General features: G+C 49.2%; 1 protein-coding gene across 1 annotated transcript; it reads left to right on the top strand.

Moving 5' to 3' along the window:
- The first annotated feature begins 2,561 nt into the window (after window positions 1-2,561).
- LOC144893729 (protein FAM200C-like) lies at window positions 2,562-9,294 on the top strand. The gene is made up of 2 exons (XM_078785123.1): window positions 2,562-2,717; window positions 7,525-9,294. The coding sequence occupies exons 1-2, from the start codon at window positions 2,562-2,564 to the stop codon at window positions 9,292-9,294; spliced, it is 1,926 nt and encodes a 641-aa protein (XP_078641249.1).
- Window positions 9,295-10,750: the final 1,456 nt, after the last annotated feature.

Genomic DNA, 10,750 nt, shown 5'->3' with positions numbered 1-10,750 from the left:
AGAATGCCATGTTTATTTTACTTCTTTGACTTGATAAACTTTAGCAATGTTTGTTGGCTGTCTGACAAGGTCTGAAGAACACTGTAGACTGACCCAAAGACAAGGCAAGGAAATGCTTTTGTACATTTTAGATGTGAGGAAAGATAGTGTCAAAAACATATATGTGTACTATCTGTATCTACCAACAAGATATTTAATAAAATTGTGTTTGAACCAGAAAATAGTGTTTGTAACAGTGACATCATGGTTAGATCATCTGCTCTGAGTCTGGGAGGTTGGCTGTTTGATTCTGACCCATGCCGAGTTCTGCTGCTTCCCTCATTGGTGCTCAGCATTTAAAGGATAGAGCATCGATAAAGCCTGTGGGTTCCCATTCCATGGAGGTGGCTGGGAGGAAAGGACGGGAGGAAAAGCGTTACAATCTTTCATTAAAATCCCTTGCTGGTAGCGGAGAGAAAAGTAGCGTCACAAGATGGCGTCGCCTGCACCCAGAGTTCTCCAGGAGGTAACTTTCCACAAAGTTTACAGCTGTGTTTGTCTCGTATGAAAAGTCATGCAAATGAAATGGTGTCTGTGTGTGCAAATGTGGGCCTGAGTTGTGTGTCACAGCTCTTCCATTTTAGCATTAGACAGTGTAGAAAAACAAATCCGACTGTTGAAACAAAAATGGCCGTCAGATCATGGGCTCAAAAAAAGTTAAAAAAGAAAGTCAGTTTATGAAAAAAATGCTCATAAGGCGAAAACAAAAAAAACAAGTGAATCCCCTTGGATTGCGCTGAGGTTCGGGCATGGAATTTCTAGGAGGAAGTATAATTTGTATGCAATGAAAGTACATGTAATATGGGATCGAGTAAGATCGAGTAAGCTTCACCAGTGCGCGTGCGCGAATTTACGTCACGTCGGCAGCGAGAAGGCGTTCCCCAACACGAACCAATCAGGAACTGCCACGCCCACTTATATGATCTCAGAATTCCTGTGACAGGAATTAGCGTTACACTGGCTGGAAGTCATTCGCTAGAGGCGCTTCCTCAGCGCCAATCACCAGTGCGCGTGCGCGAATTTACGTCACGTCGGCAGCGAGAAGGCGTTCCCCAACACGAACCAATCAGGAACTGCCACGCCCACTTGTATGATCTCAGAATTCCTGTGACAGGAATTAGCGTTACACTGGCTGGAAGTCAATCGCTAAAGGCGCTTCCTCAGCGCCAATAAAAATTTGTTTGGATGTGATTGTTGCAAATTGACTTCTTCCTTTTTTTTTTTAAGAAAATACTTTTTTGGGATGATTGTTTTAACCAAAAATTTACAACAACCTGAACTTTCTACCAGATATTGATTGATATAGTACTGTATATCTTATATATTAAGCTGAGTTTGTGGGTGGGTCATAAGTGCCGCCCATTCTACAGGCCACGCCCTCCCTCTTCTCCCTCCCCCACCCATCCCACCTTCCCCGCATCACAAGCACCACCCATTACCCAGGTGACACCAGTGGGCCAGAAATCACTGCCATCTATTTTCGCTCCACATAGTCCTCTGACTTCATTAACTCCAGCGTATATTTGAAGACTTAACAATGTGTCTTCTATTATTAAATAAAGGTGCTGTTTTGAGGAAACAAAGGTACATTTTAATTGCAACTCATGCAGAGAAAATGAGGTAATGCATGTTTTGGTTGGAGCGATCATGGCAACAGTCTAATATACACCGCCCAAAGAAGGTAAGTTCTCATAATCTTAGCCCATTCCCCTTATTTCGGGTTAGTATGTCTTTATGCATTGGGGAGAGGATAGACAGGCCCTCCACTCATAAAGGGATCATAAACCAGGCAGATGCACAAAGATTGCATCCACAGATTGATTTAAAGTCTTGAAGGACAGAAGACAGACCAAAGACCATTGAGATATGCACCAATCAGGACCTGAGTCCCTTCGAGAGAGCTAGTGGGGGCGGAGTGATGGGCTCCACCAATTGTGAGCCAGGACACCCTCAAACATACCCCCTCCCCCATCCCCCACCCTCGGCAAGGGCTGGACAAAAGGCCTTACACACATGTCTCCATGTCTATGTCTCCATGTCTATGTCTCCATGTCTATGTCTATGTCTATGTCTATGTCTATGTCTATGTCTATGTCTATGTCTATGTCTCTCTCTCTCTCTCTCTCCCGGGTTCACCGAGCACGTGCCTGCATTATTCTCGCTCCTGGCTTTTGGACTCTGTCGGCAGTACACGTGTGCTCCTTTCTTGACACTCTCACAGGCCTCAGTACGTGCATGCATTATTCTTCACCTTGGATTCCATTGGCTGTACACGTGTTTTTGGACTCTCTCTTGGCTTTGTACACCTTGCACGTGCCTGCACGTGATTGCTCTCTTGGCCGGACTCTCCCTGCTCCCTCTCTTTGCACGTGTACACCATAAAATGGCCTTGGACTTTACTCGTTTTGCACATGTTCATTGCTCTCTGCTGGCTGCCGGACTCCGTCTCAGTGCACGTGCACACGACAATCACTCTCTGCACAAGGCCACGGCGTACTCTTTACCCTGCACGAGATCACGACATGCTTACTCCACGTATTTCTGGCACTCACTCTGCACAGTTCCCGACGCACTCGCTCTGCACGGTTCCCGACACTTTTGACCTGCTCGTGTTCGTGCTGGGATCACCTTTACCTGCCCATGTTCGGGACTGCCCTTTGCCAGCCAGGTGCTCATTGGTGAGGTCGAGACAAAAGGCGTCGCAAGGAGAAGCAACTGGTAACATCGTGGCGATTTTGATAACAGGTTCCCAACGTTCGTTCCCTTTTCCCTCCCCCGTGAATGTGTGCTGGCGCCTTGTTGTGTTTATTCGTAGTGATCGTAATAAGGCGTAGAATAAGCTAAGTTTCTGCCTCTTTCCCATCGATAAGATTCACTGTAAATATTTGTAAATAAATCAAATCGGTAAAAGTTTCCTTTCTCTCTGTCCATGAATGTCTTTTCTTTCATTGGTCCACCATTGCTCGCACCCAGAGTAACGATCGGCTGTAACAAAATTAGCATTAGCCCAGCGGGTACCAACGGTTGCTCGGCCATCTAAATTCCATCCAGGAGCAAAATAAAGTGGTACACCGCCGGAGGGTACGTACGATACGTTCTCTGATTGAAACCATCACGTGGTACAGGTAAGCGGCGTTAGACAATTGGACCCTGCTATCACGCGACGGACCAATTGGCGTTCATAGTTGCTGGTTCACACCCTGCCGGAGTACGAAGCTATTCGTGCCTGTTATTCGTGTGTAGCCTCATGTCAGGTAAGTTCGGGAAGGAACGGAGGTTAACCACCTCACAGTAGACCCTAACTCCAGGCCGTAACAATATTGTTTGTATGTGTATATATATATATATATATATATATATATATATATATATATATATATATATATATATATTGTTACGGACCGCGGATAAGATGTTGGTTTGCCGAGCGGATGGCCCCGCGGCCCTAACAATTACCCCGACTAACCCGATTCCCGAACGTTGGCCGGATCGCACCACAGGTATTCAATAGGGAAAAGACAAAGGCGACACGGATGTGAAGAAGAAGAAGAGACAAAAAGGTTGGAAATACTACTAAATTTATTCCTACTATATACACGCTCAAAGTAACCAAGGAGAAGGAAAGATAATAAAATAATGTACAGAAGATATTAGAGACACAGGGCAACGCTAGCTTACCTACAGTCTTAATTAACCCAGGGACAGAACAAACAAGGACAGACTCACGCGGGGAATGATGATAGGACTGGCAGGAGGTGAATGGCTGGAGGGAGAGGAAGGTCCACGGGTACTGCAGCACGATCGGCGCGTTTAGCAGCCGTCGTTCCTTCGCGGCCCTGCTCAAGAACTGCCGTCAAGGCCCCAAGCTGCTGTGGCTGCTGCTGTGGCTGCTGCTGCTGCTGCTGTGTGTACGTCGCATGCTTTTTCCAGGACTCATCTCAGGTGGGGGCGCCTTCTGCGGGTTATATATGCCATGCCCCTGAACCTTCGCGAACCTCCTTGAAGTTTCTCTCCACACCCTCTCCAAGTCCAACCCCTTGTTCGTGGTTGGTTGAGTGGGGCTGACTCACTCCTCCCCTCTATGATGAGGTGGGGACACGCCTTTCTTCCCCGACCCGAGCACATGTTCAATGGTGGTTTTGGGGCGAAATCAACAACCCACCGCTGTAGCAAACCTGGCAAACTGCCCAGTGCAGTTGGCAATGGAGGCTTGGAGGGGATGTAATTGGCAATTGAGGATTGGCAATGACGCAGTTGGAAGTGGAGGTTTTGGGAATAGGAATGAAAGGGGATCTATCTTGTTTCACTTGGTGCAATGGAGTGTCATCTTAATGGGAGACAAGGCCTTACCCTAATACACATAATAAGGAAATAAACTACTGAACAGGGGTATTATGGTGTCCTCCATGTATGCTTTATGGAACTAACTACGGGAACGCCCTTTGACCTTTATACAACCACAAACGGAGGGAGGAGGGGCGATATTTTACAACAATTTACTATACAATAAAAAAACACAATAATAAAAACACAATCCTCATATCCACAACACTGCACCCTCCTCCTCTTAGGCATGTCCCGGGCCTATAACTTTAACTTAGTGTGACACGTAGGTGAAGTTCCCTCTACATTTAACCTGACCCTGAGTGCGACAGTTTTAAAACATAAATAAATATGTCCCGCTGCTCCATTGCACCCTACCTTACAGACTCACGCCCACAGCTAACCGAATTGCGGAATGGTCTTCAAGCTATACATTTACGGTGGGGAGCATTATTTACAATTGACGCTACTTTTATTTACAAAACTAACCCAGGACCTGTGATTGTTCTTTCTGGGGGGGGAGACAGTCTGCTCTGCATCAATGCACCATGAAAGCACCCAAAAACGCACCAATACACCCTCAAGCACCAATCGGTGCACAGTCATCATTGTTCAATAATAAAAATAAACCAACAACCCCTAACCCTGCTGGTGGTCTCTTGCTCTTCGGCTCCCTCTGCTGGCTATTACTATATTGTTGTTGTCATCATCTTTGCTGGTGGCCTATTTGCAATAAAAAATGCACCCAACGTGTCCATTTTATTTATTTATGGCCCACAGGGCCGACTAGTGTGGTTCACCTGTGGGGCATCGGTGCCCTGTGGCCAAGGTCCGCCAGCAAGATTTCGGGCCTTCAGGGCTGGTTCCAGCAGAGGGGCCATGCCCCAACCCATGGGGTCCATAAGTGGTGCTCAGCCACAGACATGTGGTCCATAATGTGGTGCATTGATGCAGACAGCTGGTTCTGGGAGTTCCGGGCGCACAATGGCGGACTCACGCATGCTCCCCTCGGCGCCCAGTGGCGCACAGGTCCTCCTGTGGGAGACAAAAGGGGGAAAAGACAGATGAGCGAGGGGTAAGGTCACAAGGGTACACATCAATCAAGGCAATGCAAGGCGAAGTGCGTACGGAGAGCGAAGTGAGAAAGCTCGTCCCTACTGTACGTCACCCCCCCTGTCACCTATTCTACCCTTGCCCTTACCACATATTTACAAAATCTACACATTTACAAATCCGTCGCTACCGTCACATCTTCCCCCTATACCAAATTCGTCTTCATTCCCTCTACTTCAAAATTTGCCATCACCCAATTCATCATCAAACCTCATAAGGAGGAAGAGATGGAAAATCAGCACAATGTCACACCCATGTCATGATGCGTCTCACATGCCAAACATTTGCATCAATAAAAATAATAAAATAACCTGGCATGGTGTGGAGGTACGTCATCCCAGGTGAGTGGATGCAGATGGTGCGAGGAGATTCCTAATCCTAACTATCCTCTAAATGACATTAACACACTTTACACTACCCGGGGTCTTTCCCTGCCAATCCATTGGCCAACTTACACTATGGGTTCTAAAAACCAATTCCCATTGACCAAACTGTGGTGCTTCTCAATTTGGGGTCTCACTCCCCCGATGCAACTCCCTGTGCCCTTGCACAATTTCAGGACTGGGGCGTGTAGCTCTCCCAGCAGGCCTACCCACCTGCACACCTCCACCACTGCAGTTGCCACCTGAGCTTACCTAGCTCCTCACCCTAACCTATCTAATTGGGGAAGGCCCCTCCTGGCTCTGTCACCCCTCGGTGCCCTCTGGCACTGGGCTACCCGGGTCCATCCTCCGGATCCTCGGGCCCCATCCACAACAACTCTACCGGCTCCCAGAGCCCACCTGCGGCCTCACCTGGCCGACATCCTCACAGTGGTGGAGTGCCCAAACCAACTAGACACACTAACAGGCTACACGCCCAGCCATTTCCACGTCACTAATGCACCCATCCAAATACCATTCTTCCACCACGCACCACAGATGCCAATATCCAACCACAATTTACCTGTACCCTCTATCTAACACTTACACTACCCTCCCCGGGTATTCGTGATGGGGGTCCATCCTCCTTCCCCCATCCACACCTTCGCACCATCCACTCCACTCCACAGTTTCCTCCATACTCACTCTACGACCATCCATTCCAATACTCCATATATTCCACACTACCATTTATTCCATACACCTGTTCTCCATTCACCTGTAGTTGCACACCTGTGCAATCTTACCTGGTGCCACCTGCACCCTCCTTCCTTCCTGGACCATTTGGTCAGCACAATACTCATCACCATCACTCACTCAAACACTGCTCCATACACCTGTTCAGTTGCACACCTGTGCAATCACACCTGTTCACTATACACACGGCATCATCTAATCTACCTGGTGCCCTGCTAACTTAGTGCTCCCCGTCTTCCCTTTAAACTAAGCACATACCACGTCATTATCATCCACACTAACCTACCTGCGTCCCCACTACAGGTATCAGTCACTACCTAACCTTAACGTTACCTAAGGTCATCTTCTCTAGATCCCTATCATTATATCCTAACCCTCCCAGGCTAGTTTTCACTGCCAAACCCCATAACCTAGTGCTCCTTTGCCCCCTCTGTGAGGGATGACAAAGTTGCCATCCCACCACATCGCGGACGGCCCACTATCAATTTTACTCGTCCAAATTCAACCAATCAAAAATTTGCCAATCATCTTCCAATCATTCTACCAATCATCAAATTTTGTTTTTTTTTAATTTCGGGTCCAAACCACTATCCTCGTCACACGTCTACTCACTAGAGCAGCGTTTCTCAACCGGGGGCCCGTGGCCCCCCCAAGGGGGCCACGGGCCTTCGACCGGGGGGCCACGAGCGGACGCCGAAAAACTGTGATTCAGAATGCAGAAGCTTGTAATGTACAATTAAGGTGACGAGTCTCTGGTCATAGTGTCAAAGTAAAAAGGGTAGATGAGTTTCTCTCCATCTCTTTCTGCTTCTTTACATCTCTACTTCCTTTCTTCTCCTTCCCTCCAGAGCACTTTTCTAAACCTAATTTTCAACCTTACTGTATTACCGTTACAAAAGTAATTAATTCGTATTTGCAATTTTTTTCTCAGATGTCGAAGGCTCGAAAATGGAATGACAGCTATGTCAAGTTTGGATTCACGAATGTCAGTCGAGATGGCGTGGACTGCGCGCAATGTCTGCACTGCTCGGTCGTGATGTCAAATGCGTCACTACGTCCTTCCAAACTTTCAAACCATCGCGACAAGATGCATCCCGGAAGGAAGGAAGATAATATCGACGCTCTGTCTGCGAAACGATCACGATATGACCGTGAAGCGACACTTCCCAAATTTGGATTCCGGCCAGAAGAAAAACCTGCTCTTCAATCCATCTACGAAGTGGCATACCGAATTGCGAAGTGCAAGAAGCCGCACACTATTGCTGAGGACCTTATCAAGCCATGTACAGAGAAAATGGTGGAATTGATGATCGGACCAGAGGCGAAAAAGAAGATCCAGCAAGTTTCGCTCTCTAATGACACGATCCGACGACGGATTGACGACATGGCTGCTGATGTGTGCCGTCAAGTTTGCTCCGAAATCAAACAAAGCACGCTCCAGGCTAGCCTTCAATTAGACGAGTCTACCGACACCGCCCTGGAGAGCCAGTTGATCGCCTGCGCTCGCTACGAGAGAAAGGGAAAGATGAAGGAAGAGTTCTTGTTCTGCAATACCCTACCAACCACAACGACAGCGGCAGATATCAAAGCTATTGTGGACTCTTTTTTTGAAGCTAACGGACTCGGTTGGCAGAATTTCAAGCACATTTGTACTGATGGTGCCCCAGCGATGGTCGGCGTCAGAGGAGGGTTCGTCACGCTTGTGAAGAACGAATGGCCCCATGTGACGTCCTCCCACTGTTCGCTACACCGATACGCTCTTGCGTCAAAGACTCTTCCGCCTCGTTTGCTGGAAGTCATGGACGTCGCGGTCAAAGTGATCAACTTCATTCGTGCGAAGGCCAAAATTCATCGGCTCTTCCAACTACTGGCCAACGAAATGGGAGCGGAACATGTTGGACTTCCGTTCCACACCAAAGTCCGTTGGCTATCGAGGGGGAAATGCCTCTCTCGGCTGTATGAACTCCGGGTTGAGGTGGAAATCTTCCTGCGAGACAACGAAAACAACCTCCATGTCCACTTCAACAATGAAGAGTTCGTCATGATGCTCGCCTACCTGGCCGATATATTCGGCCAACTCAACGAAATGAACCAGTCCTTGCAAGGCCGTGATGTGACAGTCAGTGACGTTCAAGACAAGCTTGCCGGACTGTCTGCTAGAATGGAAGTCTGGCAGGCACGAATCAAGGCCGGGTCCACTGCCTCGTTTCCTTTCTTGGACGAGCACCTGCAGACTCAGAGGATTGAGCTTCCTGTCGGCATCAAAGATTGCATCACTAGACATCTCGACAATCTCTCCGCTGAGTTCAAATCGTATTTCGACGATGCACCGTTGGATGTTCCGTGGCACAAAGACCCGTTCAACGCCAAAATTGAACCTACTGAAGACGAAGCAGAGGAGCTGGCAGAGTTGAAGGTTTCAAAAGCAATGAAGCTGGTCTTCAGTAACAAAGAAGACCTCTCCACCTTCTGGTTGTCTGTTCAGGATGCGTATCCACTACTCAGCAAGAAGGCATCCGTAATGCTCATTCAATTCGCCACAACATATCTTTGCGAATCTGGATTTTCTGACCTTGCGACCATTAAAACGAAGTCCAGAAACCGTCTTGACGTTGGGAACGATATTCGCCTTGCTGTGTCCAAGACGGAGCCGGACATAAGAGGCCTCGTCAGACAAGCCCAACAGCAAGTGTCTCATTGATTGTATTGCTTAGAAAACATGTTTACTTTGATTTATCTTTTAAGACTGAGTAAATAAATTTCATAAAACGAAATCTGCATCTTTTATTGAAGGGCAGGGGGCCACGAATGTTAAGCGACTCGGTAGGGGGGCCATGGGCCATCAAAGGTTGAGAAACGCTGCACTAGAGCCTCTCGGTGCGCCAATTCACTTCTACAGCCCGGCTTCGCACGGCCGAGCAATGAATGCGGGTTGCTTGGTGCCGGCGGCTGGATGCGTCCGGCACTCGGTGAAGGGAAGGACGCTTACCCGGCCGAGATCCCATGCACCATCTCGGCACAGAGCCATACAATGGCCCGATCTCGACCTGCCCGAACGCCTCAACAAAAAGGGGTCGCCATGACGACCCTTCCTGCAGGGCCGCCCGCTCCGCTTAGTGGAGCACGGACGCGGCCGTTCAAAGCGTGGCCCGGCGTGGATCTCGCACGGCGGTTCTTTCGAAACCGCCGTGGTTCGGATCCCCGCTGGTCCTCGCGGCATGCGAAGCTGCCCGGCGCGCACCGAGGGCCCGATTCGGCTATACGTCGCTCTAACCGCTAACCCGGTTACCGTCGATGCTTCACCTGCATGCTCACACGCATACGCTACCCCTTTCACCCTCACCGAGCTCGGTGCTCCAACGCCGCCCGTACACCCCGCATACTTCGTTATTGCACTCGTTCTTTCGCTCACAGACTTGGTCACACACCTGACCACTGCACACCTTTGCACACACTCGTTCGCACACCTCACCAACACACCTCTTCGCGCCCCCTTCTCGGTCACCTCCTCGGTGCCAACCACAGGTGTGCTCTCACTTGCACACCCAACCACGTGCCTCACTACCAACTCCAGCGTGCATTCCCATACGCGTTCTACCATTCCAGGTGTGCATCCTTCCAATTTCCATTCCAGGTGTACATCCTCTCTCACCTGCCACAACCAACTCACGCTCCGTGTCACTCTCACTACTCACCACCACTCTTGACAGCGCACTCTTTCCTCATGCACTCCTCTGTTACACACCTTCCTCGCGCATCCTCTTGCGCACACTCTCCCGTTACTTCCTCCGTAACACTCACCACAGGCGTACACTCTCTCGTTACATCCTCTGTAACACTCCCCAGTCCCCACTCCGCGCTTCCATGTGCCCCCTCGCACACGCGCTACGACCAACTCACTCTCGACAGCACACTCACTCCTTGGCGCGCACTTTTTCCTCACACACCCCAGAGTCGGACATTCTCGCACACCTCCTCTTTCGCACTCCGTACCTGTCGCACACTTCACCAACGGCCTCTCACGAACACCCGGATCCAAATCAACCCCCAAGCCGACTGAAGCTCCCCTCACATCATATACATTTCCGAATATATCGCCACTCACCTTGGCACCTCGTCGTCGCACCTCCTTCACCACCTGCAAACTCTTTATTTGG

This window comes from Myxine glutinosa, chromosome 9 (genome assembly GCF_964187855.1).
Source record: "Myxine glutinosa chromosome 9, kmMyxGlut1.1, whole genome shotgun sequence".
NCBI lineage: Eukaryota > Metazoa > Chordata > Myxini > Myxiniformes > Myxinidae > Myxine > Myxine glutinosa.
The sequence above is the reverse complement of the archived record's forward strand: the minus strand, read 5'-3'. Positions and strand labels throughout refer to the sequence as shown.